At 64.2% G+C, this 18,123-nt stretch overlaps 1 protein-coding gene across 1 annotated transcript; it reads right to left on the bottom strand.

Annotated features, from left to right (window-relative positions):
* Positions 1–1,076: 1,076 nt before the first annotated feature.
* Positions 1,077–12,869, bottom strand: Nrtn (neurturin). The gene is made up of 3 exons (XM_076872008.2): positions 12,733–12,869; positions 4,230–4,405; positions 1,077–1,652 (listed from the first exon to the last, which is right to left on the bottom strand). The coding sequence occupies exons 2-3, from the start codon at positions 4,396–4,398 to the stop codon at positions 1,228–1,230; spliced, it is 594 nt and encodes a 197-aa protein (XP_076728123.1). The 5' UTR covers positions 4,399–4,405; positions 12,733–12,869; the 3' UTR covers positions 1,077–1,227.
* Between the last annotated feature and the right edge of the window lie 5,254 nt (positions 12,870–18,123).

Below are 18,123 nucleotides of genomic sequence, written 5' to 3' on the forward strand. Positions count from 1 at the left end.
GGGCATGGAGAGTGAAGACCTGGGTGGCTCTCCCTGGATGCAGCCTCTGATGGTGTCCTCTAGCCTTGTGCCAGGGAATGTGTCTGGGAAGGATGCAGGGATCAGAGGTGGCCCTGAGCTCAGAGGTGTGGGAAAGAGGGGAGGAGGCCCAGTCTCGAGGAAGGGCTGTGCCTTTGGGCTCCCCATCTGGGGGCATGTGTCCTTAGGAGACCGGATCAGCAAAAGGCTGTCTTGGAAAAGGGACGCTGCACCCTCCAGAACCCACTCCCCATCTGAGGGGAAGGAAAGGAGGGGTTAGCCCCACCCCCGCAGCCTGGGTCCCAGAGCCCTCCCCACCACCAGACCGTGGGACCCACAGACTCTGGGAACACCACACCCCCGCGTTGTCTGGGCCTGCCAAGCATCAAGGTGACACCGCGGCAAATCCAAACACCATGCAGAGCTTTTTCCATCCTCCGCCAGGGCTCGTCGTAAATCCCCCTTGAGGCCAGTCCAAGGCTTTTATGGGCCCAGGACCCAGGTCCCTGGGGACACAGCTCTGCCCCAGCGGGCGCCGGCTTAGGTCTGGATGGGGCTGGCGAGCCCTGGACCTGTCCCCTCAGGGAGGTAAGCGGCATGTGGATATTTTTATCTGGTGGAAGGAGATAGTGGCTTGAGTTCGTGCTGGTGGAGGAGGCCCTCTAGGGAGGTCGGGGTACACACCTAGACCTCCCTCTCTTCACCCACACGGTGGCTCCACCTTCCTCTATCAACCCCAAAGCCCCCTCTGTCACCTCAAAAGCATACTCTGCGGGGAGGTGCAGATGGGGACAGGCGGAGGTGGGGACAGGCGGGGGGGGGCACAGGCGGAGGGGGGCAAAGGGACCCGCAGGGAGACGGGAAAAGAGGTCCCTGTGACCTCACACCACTCACCCTACTTTCTTTTTCGCTCCCTTCTTTCTATCAACTTTTTCCCCCAAAAGCAAACGGGAGCCACCCTCCACCCTGCAGGTGGAACCCCTACTTGCTCCCCTTCTCTGGATGGAGACGGTGCCCCTCCCCACACAACCTCATCCCTTCTTAGTGAAGAGCCAGGCACCATTTCCCACACTTTATCTCAACTCAGTTATCTCGAGAGTCTGTGGGCTCGACGGCATCGTCCCATCCTCCGAGCACGTGCAGTCTGTTTCCCTGCGGGCCGCTGGGTGGAGGGCCTGGGCGCCCATTCGCCGGCCGGATGAGGTAGGGTCACACGCAGGCGCACTCGCGCGCCGACAGCTCGCGCACCGTGTGGTAGCGGCTGTGCACGTCCAGGAAAGACACCTCGTCCTCGTAGGCCGTCGGGCGGCAGCAGGGCTGGGCGCGCACCCGCTCCCTCCGCACGCGCCTCTGCTGGCGCAGGCGCCGCAGTCCCAGGTCGTAGACGCGCGCAGCCGCCTCGCACGCGCCTGCGCAGTAGCGGAACAGCACCGTCTCGTCCGACGTGTAGCCCAGGCCCAGCTCGCTCACGCGCACCTCGAGCTCGCGCAGCCCGCACGGCCGCGTTCCCGATCGCGCACGCGCGCGTCGCTGCCGGGGCCCTGCCCGACGGCGCGGACCCGGGGCCCGGCCGGCCCAGGGCGTCAGCTCGCGCAGCTCCACCGCGTCCGGGGCTCCCTGCAGCAGCGCACGGTCTGTGAGGGGAGAGAGGACGGAGAGGTCAGCGGGTGAGCGCCCCTTCCCGCGCTGTTCCCCGAACAGAGGACCCTTCCCCTCACTCCCACATCCCGATTCTCCCGCTCTTGCTGTGGCGAGCGCGCTGTCTCTGGGCTGCACTGGGGCAAGTGCACACTCAGACGCAGTACCCCTCTCTGGACCCCTGCCTCTGTGACGGGCTGCTCAGAACCAGCCTCACCCTTTCTGGGTGTCCAGGGCCACCTTCTCCCCCCCCCCATTGCTGCCCATCTCCCTTTGATCCATCTGCTCGCCTAATTCGATCTGACCCCCATCCATGCTGCACTGCTGCGGGTGTCTTTTTCCACTTTGCAGAAAAGAATTCCCTGCGGCCCTTTGTGACCCATGTCCCCGTGGGGCCCCCAGGTGTTCTCCACCCCTGTGCTGGACTGCCCAAAGGCACTGGCACACCCTCTCCAGCCAGTGTTGAGGGGCTGCTTCCCAATCCCCTATCCTCACTCCTTGGCTGCGCTGAGTAGGTAAAACTGTCTCTGGGCCCCACCAAGAGCCTCTTTCCTTCTGAGCCTGGGCTGTCTGCCTCCCCGTGCTGCTGCGCTGTGCAGCGGGTCTCAGTGTCCCTGCCTAAGAAACCATAGTATTTGGGCTTCTCAGAACCCAGGGGAGCACCAGGTACTGCGCCTACTGCCTGGGTACCCTGTCCTGTGGGGTGGCAGCAGTTACCATCAGCTCCACCCTCTTGTTACAGGGGAGGAAATGAGCATCAAAGAGGTAGAGCTGTGCCCAAGGTCATCCACTTAGCAGGTGGTGGTGGTGGGGGGGAGGCAAAGGACATTCTCCCTGCTTCCATCAGTCGCCCAGCCCAAATTTGGCCCAATCCCAGCCCTCTTCTCCCACAATCTCCAGGAGGTGCCTGAGTCACAAATTCCCAGGACCCCGAAGCCTAAATTTATTACCCAAGTGACTGGCCCTGCCCCAACACCCTGCATCCCCAGGAGAGCAGTGCAGATGCTGGGACGGATGGCAGGGGTGGGGGCGGTGGGACTGCAGGCGGGGGCCTCCCTGCCCCAGAGCAGGTGGCAGTCACAATGACGGTTGGAAGGGAATTCCGACTTTAGTCCTGCCCCAAGGCTGCTGCACCTGGCTGGCAAAAGAATGAGCTTTCCAGGAGGGTCTAGGAGGAGGGGCTGGCTGCTGCCCTGGGGTGTCTGTTCCCAGCCAGGACCTCGGAAACCAGACGAACCTGGGCTCAGACACTCAAGCTCCAGGCAGGCAGTGGCCCTGGTTTCCCTGTCTACTCAAAGAATCTTGCATTGTCCCTGCACTGGCAGGGACTGAAAGGTGGGAACAGAGGGACCCCTGAGCTGCACAGTCCCACCTGTTTAATCGCAGGGTGGGGACAGGGTGCATAAGGCTTTCAGTGGGGCTAGGAGTGAGCCCAACCGGAGCTTAGAACCCCACCAGTAGTGTCTCCACCCCAGAAGTATGTCTATGGGCAGTTTTTCATGGGGGTCACAGATAAAATACTGATGCACAGTTGAACCTGAATCACTAATAAATAATTGACAAACAATCTTTTAGTGTGTGTCCCTGCCTCCCTCCAGCAGGACGGCCACTTGCACGCAGAGGAGATGCCCCATCCACCTCCCCGAGCTTGAAACCCTACCATCTGTGCATCAGCTCAGGGCCTAGAGCGCTGCGGCTTTGGGGGATCAACGCCTCTCCCTGGGACCGGATGCAGGGCAGGCAGGCACCTGCCCATGGAACCGGGACCCTCCCTGGGGCTGAAATTCCACCAGGTGTGCTTTGCCCCAGGTCTGCAGCCCTGGCTTTGGGGGGCCCCGCCCGGGTCTCAGGGACCCAGTGTCCTAGAAGTCTTCTCAGCTCGCAGGGGTGGAGTGGAGCTCATGCCGGGGGCTGCCCTTGTCCATTGTGAGGACAAGAAAGGAGGATTGTGTGGGTTGACAAGGGCGGGCGCAGACTTGCCCTCCCCAGCTCTTGCAGGCACCACGCACGCGTCCTACAGCTCAGCCACCCACGCAGGCGCACGGCGCACGCGTGGGCATGTGCGCTGTACACGGGGGAGGGCCCTCGCACAGTCCTCGTAGCGCGGGGCACCAGGGACAGTTGGGGGAGCTGGGCCAGGCCCTTGCCACGTTGGGCTCCATGCCTCCACGCTGCCCCTCTGCTGTTCCACCCTGCGCAGGCCTCCTGCCCCTGGTGTTTCTGTGGCTTCTCACCAGGCAGGTCACTGGGGCTTTGGATCCAGCCTCCCTCTCCCGATCCCCTGCTGCGCTGTGGGGGCCGCCTGGGCCGAATGCCTAGGTCTAATCTCCATCTGGCCCCCACGGTCCCTCAGGGCCAGAGCCTAATTCCTTGTGACAGCTAAGTCCAAGGACCCCGGTTCCCAGCAGCCATCTTTCCCCACCGGCCAGGCCCAGGCCCAGGGTGGGCACTTGTACCTCCTTCACCTCCATCTTGAAACACAAAACTCCGTGATCCCCTCCAGCTCCACTGCCTGCAGTGCCACCAGATGGCCACCCCACATGGGGGATCCGAGCCAAAGGGTCAGGGCTTACACTGGGCCAGGCGGGCGATCCGGGCGTCCAGGGTGCGAGGCGGGCGGCGCAGCGGGGCCAGCGCGGGTCCCAGGTGGTGGCTGAGCAGCAGGCCTTCCCGACACATCCAGATGGATAGCACGGAGCTGCAGAACACCGAGGCCAGGGCCGCCGCCTTCCAGCGCTGCATCCTCGGCCTGTGGGCACGGGATGGTCAGCCGCCTGCCCTGAGCAGCAGCCGGGGCAGTGGGCCAGGCACCCTGAACAGTGGGGCCCCTGACTTTGAACACTTCATGCTGAACGTAAGGTCGCCATGGCTCATGAAAGAGCCAGTGCACAAGGCGGTGCAGAAGGCTGCCTGAGGCCAGGTGGGCTTCGTGCCAGGTGCAAGGAACTCCAGGCCTAGAGTGTTTTCCTGAGTAGCCGGTGGTAGGTGACACCAGGAGCTAACAGCAGGAGCTGGCCTGGGGGCTGAGAATGGTGCGTGGTGGGGCAAAGGCCCTGAGGCTGCACAGAGCTTGGTGTATTGACTGCAGCCATGAAAGGAGGAGGGTGAGAGCATTCCTGAAGGTGGCACTGTGGGACAAAGGTGGGGAGGGCAACTGGAGCTTATGACAGAGTGCAGGCAGGAACCCAGGTTGAGGCCATTCCCCCACATATTTATGTCCTCCAGCGAGACTCCCTGCCCCTTCCTGAGCCTGTTTTCCCTCCAGGCAGATTGAACTGAGGCGCAGACCGGGCAGCCAAGGACCAAAGCTGCCCAGCAGCACAGCCCGGCCTCCAGGCTCCGCTCGGGAAGTCTCCCTGCTCTCCTTCCCCTCGGGCAGGGTGGACCGCCTCCCCCAGGAAGCCTCCCCTGACATCCCAGCCACCGCAGGGATGCCTGCCGGGTCCCCACAGTTCCCTGAGCTGCCTCCACGAGGGCACTGGTTGCTGGAGCTGTGGCTCCTGCGTGCAGCGAGTGCTCAGCGTCCCGCGCACCCCCACCCCGGCTGGGCGCTCCGGGACTCGGGGCGGCGCGGCCGCGTTTACATTCCCGCCCGGCAGCCTGGTGTCGCGGCGCGGAGCCTGGCGGCCGGCCCGGTGTAAACATTTACACGAGCCCGGACGCCGGGTCAGCTCCCGGCCGCTTGGCGGGGCTCGGGTCCCCGGGCGCCCCCACGCGCGCACCGCGAGCCTCGCAGGCCGCCCGGGCTCGCGTTCATTTGCATGTGATTTGCATGGGCCAGGCCCTGGAATGGCTCCTCCTCCTCCTGGCATCCCACCAGCGCATGGATGCACATGGCTGCACCACCAAACAGTACGCTAGAGGGGACTTTCATTAAGCTCCAATTGTATACCAGGCCTGATGCCAAGCCCCCAGAAAGGCACTTGGGTCTCCCATTTTGCAGCTGGGAAAACTGAGGCGCAAATGGGGACTTGCCGCTGTCAGTGGTATTGCTTTTCTCCTTCTTCTCTTGGTGCTGGGGACGGAACCCACCGTGTCGGGTTTGCCAGGCAGGCCCTCTACCGCTGCCCACACCCCAGCTCTGCACAGCCGTCTCTGGCTGGTGGTGTTGGTGGGAGTGAGCTCCCTGGTACTCGGGTGTGTAAACAAGTCCTGGACCAGTCTGGGGGTCTAATAAGAGTCACCCTGGAGGGCGCTCCTGGCACATCAACGAATGGGAGCTGGGCCTAGGTTGGCTTGGATCCTGGTCCAGGGTCCAGGGTTCTGTCCGCCACTCTAGTCCAGCACCAGCCCCTGGCGGAAGGCCACTGCTGCCTCCGAAGCTCTGCTGTCTGTCTCCTGTTGGCCTTGCCTGCAGGGTGTCCACCCACTCACCTAAGGCAAAGCGGGCACCTGTGGTGCCCAGGCCCTGAAGACTCTGTGGGACCAAGACAGACAACGTGCAGAGAAACATAGTGGCCGGGGCAAGCCAGCGTGCTGAGGACAGAAAGGAAAGCCAGGTGACAGAGGGAAGGGAGCGAGGAGGGCAGCGTGGCCTTGCCCGCCCAGACCCCTGCTCGCCCCTGGCGAGCACCTGCTTTGGGCATCACCCCTTCTACAGACGTCCCACAAATTAAATCGTTTTATCTGACAAGAGCCCTAAGAAGCAGGTGACACCCTTGTCCCCGTTTTACAGATGGGAAACTAAGCCCAGAGGCCATGTGACTCGCCCAGGGTCACAGCTAGGATCTGAAAGCTGGTGGCCTGACCACCAGGAAGGGAGACATGCAGGGAAGCCTCAGGGACTGAGCCCTCCCAGCCGTCAGCCCCTGCTCGCCCCAAGGCCACCTCTGGGAGTGGCGCGCCTCAGTTTCCCACGAGGTGTCAACACCCAGGCTCGGGGCTGTGTGTGCAAAGGGCTTAAGAGTGGACTGAGAGACTGAACCCAGCTGGCCACAGGGGCCTCTGGTGGCCTTGGAGCTGCAGACCCCCACCCAAGCTCCGGTGGGGGCAGGGAAGCAGGGCCGTAGAGGGGCCCCGCAGGGCGGCCGATAAGCACCTGAACAATGGGCCCTTCTGTCTGGGGGTCACCCAACTGGTTTGTCTCTGGCACAGGCCGGACCGGAGGGGGTGCGGCAGGTGTGGCAGCGGAGGGGACCAGGTGTGCACCCGTGAGCCTGTGTCACACACGCCCAGCCCTCTGCTCCTGCACGTGCCCCATGGCTCCCCACAGAGCACTTCACGCACACGCGGCTCACCGCGCCCTGCACACAGCTCCACGCCCAGACGCTCCCCACAGTGGCACCTGCGCCCCTCGCTCACACTCCAGGTCTGCCACACCCACACACAGGTGTGCTTCCCTCCCACACCCAAATCCCACTGCGTGCAGGCTGAGTGGTCCCCAGCTCAGTGCGCTCTTGGGCAGCCCCGCACATCACGTTGTGCTCACGCCTGCGCGTGCCCCAGCCACAGCCCCGGCTCGCTCCTGCACCAAGGGGTGTCTGCCACCATCATGCCCTGGCCTGGGCTGGGCCTGCCAGGCGCGTCCCAGCTCTGCATCCTGGTTACATGCTGTCCAGGGCCTCAGGCGCGGCTGCTGGGCCTGAGCACCGGGGCCTGGAGCTACGCTGCGGGCACGGGCCTGGCCAGCAGTCTCTCCTGTCCTGGGGGGACGTCCACAGCCTGAGAGCTCTTGCTGACAGAGGAGGGGTGCATCCTCCATTGGGACCCTGAGGGCCCAAACTGAGGCCAGGCCACCACTTCTGGCTGGAGGCCCTGGAACCCTCCGAGCCGGGGCAGGGGAAAAAGAGGCCCGGAGGGGAGGCAGCAGGGCAGGCCCAGCAGGGAGGAGCGGGCGAGGGTATGCGGAGTCCCTGGCGGGCGGTGTCCTCTGTGCAGGCTGTGTTCCTCCCCACCCTCTTGCCATGCTCCCCAGGGGACATCCGCCAGGCACAGCCAGTCCTGGGGTCCAGCCTCTGTCTGCCCCCATGGCTGCCCCCAGGGAGACAGGAAGGAGGGAGGGGCGGGTCGGCAAGGGGCTGTCCCCGTCTGGCAAGCTCCTGCTCATCCTTCAAAGTCCTGTAGCCCCTCCACCAAGACGCCTCCGCGGCACCTGTGTCCCCAGCCCCAGCCCCATCCACGCTGGTGAGAATTTCAGGAGGGTCCTCCTGGGGGGTCCTCTCACGGTGAGGGGCAGGCTTTGAGAGTTCGGCCTGTGGAGGCTGGAAGGGCGAGCCCTGGAGTCACAGCAGGGCCCTCTCCCTCTGCCCATGCCCCTGTCCCCTCAGTGACTCTTCCTCAGTAAGAGCCAGAGTGCCCCAGGGCAGACCTGGCTGGGGGCTTCTGAGGATGCCGCTGCCAGGGCCGGTCAGGCGGGGGTCGCGTGGGCTGGCGCAGGAGGAAGGCGCGGCTGGGCCGGGGGGCAAGGTGCTGTCCCCACGGGGACGGTGAGGTCCTGCAGACTTGGTGGTGGCAGCCCAGGGCAGGGGCCCCGGGCCCACGTGCCTCACCTTGCCTCCTGATGCCTGTTTCCTGGTCACCACTGGCACTGGGGGGGCGCTGGCTGACACCTAGGGCAGCCCGGCCGCCCCTTTGCCCAGTGACCTGGGGGGTTCCCTGGGGTCCCGCTGATGGGAAACTGAGGGGCAGGACTGGCCAGCGGTTGGGGCCTCTCTCAAGGAGGACGCCATGGCTTTCAAACAAGAAACAAATTCCACAGCCCACAAAAATGTGCCCCCTCCCTCGGGGGCCAGGGCCCAGCCCCACCCTGCGAGAGGACCAGACGGGGCAGTGATGCACATCTGGGGGCAAACCAGGAACATCTGGAGAGCCCAGCTGGTTCGAATGCAGCATCCGCAGGCGGGGGCGGCGGCTTGTGTTGGGTGGGTGGACTCGGCCCCCACCCACCTCCCTCCGGCCTCTCCCCCTCGCCTCTCCCAAATAGAGTACGGTGCTGCTCCACTGCTAGAGCCATCGTGGGCTCCCTGCTGCCCTGAGCATCAAGGCCCTGGTCGTCCTGGGAGGCTCTGGGTCTGTCCATGCCACAGTGAAGCCGAGGGATGGAAACAGGGACACTGGCCTACGGGGAGGCCAGTGACAGCCGCTTTGTGATAATCATGGCAGGACATAATAGCTACACCGGTGCTGTCCCCAGTGTTTAGGGCAGCAACGACAGCAGGTGTGCCATTTCATCCCCACGTGGCAGGTGGAAAACCCAGGTCCAGAAAACAAGCGGCCTTGCTCTGGGCGAAACAGCACAGGGCTCAGCTGGGCGGGCGCGAGGGTTAGGCGAATCCTACGCACCCCTCAGAGCCCTGGCTGTCCACCCGCTCCTCACACTCTGAGCCTCGGGCGTGTGGCCTCACAGCTGTGACCTCAACAGCAACTCGGCCTCTGGTGGCTGGGGCCAGGTGCTGTGCGGAGTGCTCTCTGCTGCCGGATCCCCTCACAGCCTGCACGAGATGCTCCAAACCGTTTCCCACAGGGAGCGGCTCCACAGTCAGGGGACGGCTCGTGGTGGTCACAGAGCAAATAGGAGTCCACCAGGGTTTGCCTCTGGTGAGTCCACTCTGCTGGGAGCCCGCCCAGCTTGGGAGCGGGGGTGAGGAGTGGGGACAGGGGGCCAGGCCCTGCGTGCAGAGCCCAGGATAGGGACAGGTTTCCTCAGAGACACACAGCAGGTCCCACATGCCAGCACAGGTTCTGCTCCTGACACACGCAGCAACCCAGCAAACACTTATTCAGCACCTACTGTATGCCAGGGACTGGGATGGGGCCAGGGACACCCTGGGCCCGGCTGCCATCTGGTGGAAGAGACAGACAGAACAAAGGTGAATAGCTATGGCACAGTAGACGTTGGCCGCCCGCGGACCACAGCACCCCAGATGGAGTGACCGGCTGGCTGCTCCCAGGGGTGGCGAAGGCGGCTTCTCAGACAGGAGGTTTGGAGCTGAGGCCTAGGGGATGGTAGGAACTGGCCAGGTGACCCTGGGTTCCAGGCAGAGGGAACTGCAAGGCGGGGCCTGGAGCTAGGGATGTGCATTTGAGGCGACCAGTGTGGCTCCAGTAAGCAGAGCCAGGGGACAACATGGGACACTGAGGTCAGAGGTGACAGGAGCCCTGTGGCCCAGGATCGGCTCCCTACCCCCTGCCCCAGCACCTGGAGCCTTCTGTTCCTGCACCCCACACCGCAGGTGTGCCCAGGAGCACCTCTGTGTGCCAGGCCACCAGCTTCTTGGACCTGCTGGCTGGCCCTCTGTGTTGGCCCATAAAATAACCACCTTGACCACACGGGGCAGGCCGCTGGCCCCACAGGCATCTGCCGCTGGCAGGAGGGGGCTCGCGGGGTGGGATGACAGGATCAGCCTAATGAGGCCTGGCACACTGAGCAGCTGGCGCGGGGCCCAGCGGGCAGCTCCGGAGACGTGGATCTCTCAGGAGCAGCCAGAGGACACCCCAGGAAGCCGCCACCTGAGAGGGAAACCGAGGCCCTGCCCCAGGGGCCCAGACCCTCACGCCGAGGAAGACGGGCACCACGTACTTGGCCTCTCCTCCTCCGAATTCAAATTTGGACTCAGGTCCCTGAGGCACAGTACCACTCAGACCCAGATGGAAGCCTCTCTCTGGACCCAGTTTCGTTCAGTGCTGAGACTTAACCCGGGGTGCTCTGCCGCTGAGCTGCACCCCAGGCCTTTTCTTTTTTCGACTCTCCAGGGGCGCTTCACCCCTGAGCCACACCCTGGCCTCCTTCAAAGTTTTATTTTGAGACCGGGTTTCACTGAGTTGCTTAGGGCCTCACTAAATTGCTGAGGTTGGCCTTGAATTTAGGATCCTCCTGCCTCAGCCTCCCGAGCTGCTGGGATTATAGGTGTGCACCACTGGACCTGGCTCCTGTCTGATTTCTTCCAGGCCTCACCCGAAGCCTGATTTCATTTGGATCTGACAAGAAGAACTCTCTGTCCATTATCTTCACTGAAAGGCCTTCCTGGTCAGCCTGTCCAAAGGGCCCTGTCACCGCACTCAGCTCGCAGACTCCCTTCTCTGCAGCTGGCACCTCTGCAAGCGCACAGCTGCCTGGGGTACTGTCGCCCCTCGCCCACTCGCACCCTCCCTGCCTGGCCGTCCTGTGCTTGGCTTCACCCTCACGGGGCCTGGGCACAATGCAGCCTCAAACTCGGGAACAAGCAGAGGAAGGAAATGCCTCCCAGTTGCTCAGCCTTGGGTTTCTCAGCTGGGAAACGTGGAGAAGTGGCATCCCGCTGGGCCTGCCTGGAGCTCAGACCCATCTGCCCTTGACCTCCCCACCTGGGCCTTGAGGCCTGGACACCCCCCGCCCCCCGCCCCGCCGTGGACCAGCCCTCAGCCCAGTCTGGCCCAGCAATGCTGAGAGCATTAGGATCTCCTCTCTCCTCCTGATTCCAACCCTCACCCCAGAGCTCTGTCTTGAGTACCCCACACTAACATGAACCCTGAAAATGCCAGAATTGGCCATGCCACCGCCTGCTTCCAGATCTTTGCATGTGCAGATCCTGCCACCCAAAATGTCCTTTCTTTTCCCACTAAGAAAACTCCTCTTCATCCTTCACAACCCCAGCTCCAGTGCCCTTCCTACCTCGTGGTAGAGCCCTCACCCCTTACTACACAGCAGCTCTGTGTCCCTGGGTCTCCAAATCTGTCTCTCTTCAAGGACAGGGCACAAGAGGCCCGATACCAGGGCTCTGATACCATCATTGTTTGTCGAACATTTGTTGAAACAAATGCGTTCTTGTGCCTGGCTGCCAACTTTTGGGTCTCTTATGCCCCAGATTCTTGAAAGTTCTATCCTCTGCTCAGGCCCTGAAAGCTGAGGCCAGAGATCCAAGGGGCTGGTGGTATTCCAGACACTGTCCCATTGAAGAGGGGGATGTCTGTTTTCTTTCCTGCTCCCCTACAGCCAGCTCTCTGCAGCTCGCTGGGGGTGGCGCAGGCTTGGGAACCCCGACCCTCAGAAGTCCTAGGATGAAAGGAGTGGGGAGGGGTGCCACAGGGCCCCCAGGCAAGTGACTGGGGGTGGGAAGAGACTGGCAAGACCGGGAATCTGCCCTCCACTGACATCCGCCTGGGCTGGTCACGCCCCATCGGGGCTTCCTCAGCCCCGGGCACTTGGAGACAAAGAGTGCAATGGAATACAGAAGGACATGGGGCAGGAGAGGGCAGGGCAGACAGGCAGCTGTGGGGCAGGCATGAGGTCCACCCTTCTTCACCCGGGGCTCCTGCCCTTGCTCCCCCAGTTCAGGGCTGGGGACTGCAGAGCCTGATAGGCACCCAAATGTATGCTAGCAGCGACATGGTGTCTCTCCAGTCCACGCCATTCTGCCCACTGTCTGAATCCCCCTGGACCTGACGACTCCTAACCCACAAACCACCTCCTGGGACAATTGTGGGCAACAGACTTCTTTTACAAAAGCAGAGAAGACAGGCGCTGCCCGGCCCCTGCAAATCCAATCTTTGCCCTTAAGGGACCCCCCCCCAAGGGTTGGACGCCCTCTTGTGGCAGTACTGGCGTCTCCTGGAGCTGAGAGGGCCCGGCCTTTACCGGAGGACACCGTGTCCCCGGCGGCGCCGGCGGCGGCGCGCAGGGAACGCGGCTGGAACGCGCCGCTGACAGATGTTTACTTCTGTGCGCAGCTGGGCCGCGACGGCAGCCCCCGGCAGCCCCCGCCCGGGGTCTTCGGGATCCAGATGCCCGCCCCGCCCCTGCAGACCCCGAGACGGAAGGGGTGTCTGGGTTTCGCCCTCCTAGAGGCTGGGGAGGGCATTCCCGTCGCCGGCGCTTCCTGGCCTCCTTCGAGGCACCTACGGGGGTCTATGGAGGCAGAGCGCGTCCGCCCCGTCGGACAGGGACACCTCCGTCACTCCCGCCTGGAGGGGCGCTTGAGATCGCCCTCCCCAGCCCAGCGCCCCTCCACGCACAGACCTGTCGCCCCCGACCCGCCCTCACACACGCGCCTGTCCCGGGCCCCAGGAGGGAAGCTGATGGTCTCCCTGAGCCCCGGGGGTGCACCGGCCGGGTGGTCGTCTCGTGCCGGTCCCCGAAGGCCCCCACCTAACCTTGCTTACCTGCTCAGGGCGCCGGACTACCCGTCAGTGGCAGCTGCGCCTGCTGCCCGCGCCGGCCCCAGCCCCTGCCCCTGCCGCCGCTCCCGCCATCAGGGCGGCCTGGGCCCGCGGCGCCCGGGAGGGCCCAGGCCGGAGGAGGCGGCCGCGGGGGGTGCGCGGCGCGGGCCGGCCCATGGGGCCCCCCCGGGCTCGCTCAGCCGCGCGCTGCGGCCATCCCGGGCCGGCGCGGGCTGGGGCTGCGGGTGCCCTGGACGGCCGGGGCTCAGGGGCGCGGGGCGCGGGCCGCACGGACGGCGCGGGCAGCCTGGGCGCGCGGCGGGGGCTCCGGGGCGGCGGCGCGAGGGGCCCGGGCGCTCGGAGCGGCTCCACGGCGCGCTCTCCCGCCGCTCCCGCCGCGGACGGCTCCGCCGGCGGGGCCGGGGGCGGGGCCGGAGGCGGGGCCGGGGGCGGTGGCTCGGGTTTCCCGGGCCAGGAGCCGCCCCCGTCCTCCCCGCCCCCGCCCGAGGGGCGCTGGAGGATCGCAGGTGGCAGGAGCGCGGGGCCCAGGGCGACCACCTAGATGGCCAGCTCCCCGGGTCCCGGGGGCCCCGACGGCGCCCCTTCCGGAAAACCAGGGCTCCAGACGCCCTTCCCAAGAGTGCCCTCCTGGAATCCTAAAGTCACAATTCCCCGACGCCAGTGTTTGCGGCCCCCGGTGCCCCGCAGTCCGCTGAGGATCTGGCCCGACTGCCAGACCCCACAGTCCTGTCCCAGGTCACCTTCCGGAAGCCGAGGGCGCAAGAAAGCCCTTCAGGAGGAAATCCCAGACCAGCGCCCCCCTGAATACTGGCTGCTTCCCATCCCTACTCTGGATATCCCTATGTCTTCCTTAAATCCCGAGTCCTAAGACGCCCCCCAGGTCCCTCCCTGGAGGACTAAGAGGCACAGCACCACTCGACAGCGGCGTCCTCGACCCACAGGGCCCACTCAACTGATGATTATAGGTCCACCCGCCGGTTCTGTCCTCTTCTCAAAAAGTTGAAGAAGCTCGTTCCCAAGAAAATCCTCTCAGGGAACCAAGAACCCAAAGTTTCCCCTCAAGACCGCCCACGATACCCTAAGACTGATGACGACGATACCGCTGTCCACAGAGTGCCCCATCCAGTAGCAGTTTCCCCAATATGGCCTCAGAGCACTACGGGGGATCCCGTTCTCTTTCCTGGCTCCCGTCGGCGCCCCCTCCTAGGCTCCAGGACCCTCCGTGCCCAGCGTCATTTCACTCCCCAGAGCCCAAACCCACCCGGCCCCCTCCCCGACGGTTCCGCGTTCACAAAGCGCCCCCTGGCGGCGCTCAGCCGTCTCAGAGGAGGGACGGGGTGGAGGCGGGGCCGGAGCGGTCTTGGCCCCGCCCACCGCCGAGTTACTGAGAGTTCTCCGCCCGAGGCCCCGCCCCCGGCCCCCGCGCGCAGACTCCTTCTAGCGCGCGGGTCCGGGTCCCGGCTCGCGTTCTCTTGGCCTGGTGGTCTGGTTTCTTTCTCCCGCTGTCTGATTTCTTGGGGCCTCCTTCTCCCTCTGGCCTGGCCGCCTACATTCTTCTGATCCCGGCAGCCTGTGGGTTCGCATTGGATCTCCCCAGGACAACCCTAATACACCCACGCCTCTTTGGGATCACTGGGTGCGGGTTGATGCGGGGCTGCGCGTGGTGCGGTGCATGTGCGAGCCAGGTGAGGTTGGGGGTGCGGGGACAGGAGAGTGGGTCAGAGGAGTGACGGCTCCGCGGTGGCTTGCCTCCAGCCCAGGATGGAAAAGAACAAAGGTCTGTGCTCTGCGTGGCCTCCGCGTGCCTCAGTTTCCCCGTGGGGTGTGCCTGGCGATCTTCATGGGATGCAGTACCAAGTGACCGCGCTTGGCGCATGCACAGCGGCGTATTCACTCGCAGGCATTTACCCTCAGCGCCAGCTGGCCCTGACCCAGACAAGGTGTGGCAGGGGCGCTCCCCCTTGGGCAGGACCCCCAAACCGACTCCACTCTCATAGAGCCAGACACAGGACGAGTGCAGCCTCAGGCCACACGAGCAGGTCACTACCACCCATGTGCTCACACTTGGACAGCAGGACACACCACTGACCCCCAGCCTGCACCTCACACTGACACACTAACACACACGCACATATGTATCCCACTGGCCCCAGAGGAACTTCCTGCTTGCTGGTGCACCCGCGTGCACGCGTTCACACACATTTGGCGGGTCCTTCCTCTGCCCCCACTGCCTGGCGCTGGTTAACACACCAGCTCTGGGCATGATACCACCCATCCGGGCCATGACCCATGCCACGCCCGCTGCACACATGGCCCAGGCGACGTATACCTAGCCTGCACAGGTACACAGCGCCCACACACGACGCTCAGGTGACCCTGTGCTGAGGCACCTACCCCGCCACCGGGCCGCGGGAATGCCAGAGACGGTCCCGCGGCACATGTGCACACACGGGCCGCGGACAGGGCTCCAAGGCACAGGCCCCTGCACACGTGCAGCCTGCAGGAGCCCACCCCCAGCCAGCCAGCCACCATTAAGCTGTCACCAGCTGCCCTTCCGCTGCCTCCCGCTCACCCCTCCATGCCTGTGCCCCCCTCACCGCTGTGACTGAGGGCCGCGGGGTGGGGCGGGCCAACACATGGGGTGCAGGACACACACATGTGCCCACCATGTGGACGCTCATAAAATAGTTGCCTGGGCAACATGACTTGAAAGACTTGGTTCTTCCTCTGGGTTGGGGGCGTGGAGGTTCAGGGGTGGGGCGGAGGTCGGTGGGCGGGGCAGGAGCAGAAGGTGGGGACTCAGGACTCCTCCAGCCACAGTCAGGGACAGGCGCTGACCAAACACCCATGGAGGAGACAGTGTCACACTCTGGGACATAAGGATGCTGCTTTGCTCAGGACCGCCGCACGTGGTCACACCAGAAGCACATCCGGGCGCAGTCCCACAGTCACCCACACACAATGTCACCCTCCAGACGGGCAGTGACGGATAGCGCCCTGTCACACGCGCTGACTCAGCACAATCAGGAACTGGGGTGCACAGTCACACCTCATTTCCAGAACTCCTCCACCCGCAGCTAGGCGAGGGCCCATCCCCACTGGGAACCCACAGACCCCCTGTGAGGACCAATCTTTGGGGTCTCAACCTCTTGGAAGAAAGGGAGAGCCCCATTGCGGGGGAGGCTGCGAGGCCAGGGGCTGGGGCGAGGCCAGGAGCTGGGGCGAGGCCAGGGGCTGGGGCATTTACAGTGCTTTATTTTTAAACTTTCCTTGTCAGGACTTGGGCTGGGCAGGGTGGGGTGGGTGGAGCTAGGCCTTGAATCTCCCACGTGTCTGCGCCACCGTGGGATTCCTGGTCTTCCCTTCCCAGAGCAGAAGAGTGGGGAAACTGAGGCTTGGGGAGGCACAGGGGCACCCCTGGGCACGTTGCTCCTTTCAGGAGGATGCCAGGGTCAAGGCCAAGGCAGGGGTGGGTCCGGGCAAGGGTAACTGAAACCCAGGCCTCAGAGCCTGACTGCCCTCCCTGTGTTTGCCTGGAAATTAGTTCCGCTCCTTCGCCACCTCTGCAGATGGCTCCCCCTGGTAACTCCTGGCAACAGCCGCCCTCCTCCACAGCCTGCTCTGTGCCCGTTCTGTGGTTGGGAAACCCCAGGCTCAAAGAGATCAAGACTCAGGTCCAGGTCACGCAGCAAAGAAGGGGTTCTGACCTGGGACTGGATGACTTTGGAATGTTCCTCTCTGTCCCTTCCCCAAGACTGGCCCCTTCTCTCCCTGGGAGGCCACTGCTCCCAAGGGGAGTGTTCTGTTCAGGGGTGGAGACCCAGGCCAGTTTGGGGAGGCCAGCGGCCGCTGGCCAAGATGTAGACTTGGCTGGTGGAGAACTTTCCATCTTAGTGCTAGGAGTTGGTCCAGGGCCAGAGGGCCTGGGGCTGCACCCTGGGACCCCCAGGGACCGGCTCCGCAGGGTTGGAGGTGGCTGGGCACTCAGTGTCCTCTCTACCTCCAGCTGCCTCTGGCCCGAGCATTAGTCACAGAGCCCGTCCTCATCCTGCAGTGTGCTGATGCACAGGCCCCCGGGCCTCAGTTCTTCCATCTGAGGAACGGCTCCCTGTGCCATCTGATCAGCGCTTGGAGTTGGGTAGTGTCCCCTGGACTGGCCTGGATCAGTGGGACGACTCCAGGCTGCCGCCACTGGCCCTGGTCCTCCTCAGCGCTCAGTTTTGGGTGCTGAATTCAACATCACTCTCACTTCAACTCTGGCAGGCTCCCCAGAGCTGGACACACGCTCCTGGCTGGGGGTCAAGCAAGGGCCCAGGAGCCGGAGGGGACGACAGCCAGGCTGGGATGGAGCCCAGGAGGCCTGTGGGCGGCAGGAAGGAGCCAGCCTTCCAGGCCAGGATGGTAAAAACAGGGCCAGCAGCTGTCCCCACAGGGCCATTCACAGCCTCAGGTCACAGGTCAAGGGCCCCATCCCTGGGGGTCTCAGGTCAGCAAGGTGGGAAAGCCATCAGGCAGACAGTCCCGGCAGGGGGCGGGGCCAGGCTATGCGGGTGGCCGGTGGGGCCCTGCAGGGCTGTGCAGACAGACACACACACTTGCCCATGGACACACAGGAGCAGATGGAAGTGTGCACACCACTGCTCACCTGCGTGTGCCACATGCACCCTGGCTCCCTGTCATCACCGCCGCCCGCCCAGCTGCCTGGCCGGCCCTGCCGCCTCGTGTCCTTAGCCTGGGCTGCCCTAATCCCGGTCTCCTGTCCTGAAGCCAGGAGATAAGGGGCAGCTGCAGCCACCGATAAAGAAGTCGCAGCCACAAATCCGGGGTGGCTGCGGCAGTGTTGGGCATGGAGCCAGGGCTGCACCTGCCCTGCAGCGCTGTCCAGCCAGGGAGAGGCAGGAAGAGGGCAGGGGCTGGGAGGGCGCCGCGGGGGCAGAGGGGAGCAGAGAGGAGCAGAGGAGAGAACCAAGAGCAAGAGCAAAACGAATCTTTGAGACAGAAATAGAAAGAATCAAAGAGACGAGGCAGAGAGAAGCTGTGAAGAAAGAGCCAGCTGCGAGGTCCCCAGGCCTGTCCCACCCCCACCTGGCCCTCACTCTCTCCACCGGCTCAGAGGCCCAGCGTCCAGCCTCCCTCCTTGACCTCAGTCAAGGTCAGGCATCGGGAGGATGAGCCTGAGTGACCTCTCCTCATGTCCCCCATGCTCCCAAGGTTCCAGGAACCCCTCAGGCCTCTGCCACAGCTCAGTGAAGGTGGGACTCCAAGGGAGGGCTCCCCGCGGTGCCCCATTTCCAGCTGGGGAAAGATACTTCCCCTGGACAAGTGTTCATGGAGCCCCTCCTGTGTCAGGCCTGTGCTGGGTGCTGGGGACAC

The sequence above is a fragment of the Callospermophilus lateralis genome, chromosome 1 (assembly GCF_048772815.1).
Source record: "Callospermophilus lateralis isolate mCalLat2 chromosome 1, mCalLat2.hap1, whole genome shotgun sequence".
In the NCBI taxonomy this organism is placed as follows: domain Eukaryota; kingdom Metazoa; phylum Chordata; class Mammalia; order Rodentia; family Sciuridae; genus Callospermophilus; species Callospermophilus lateralis.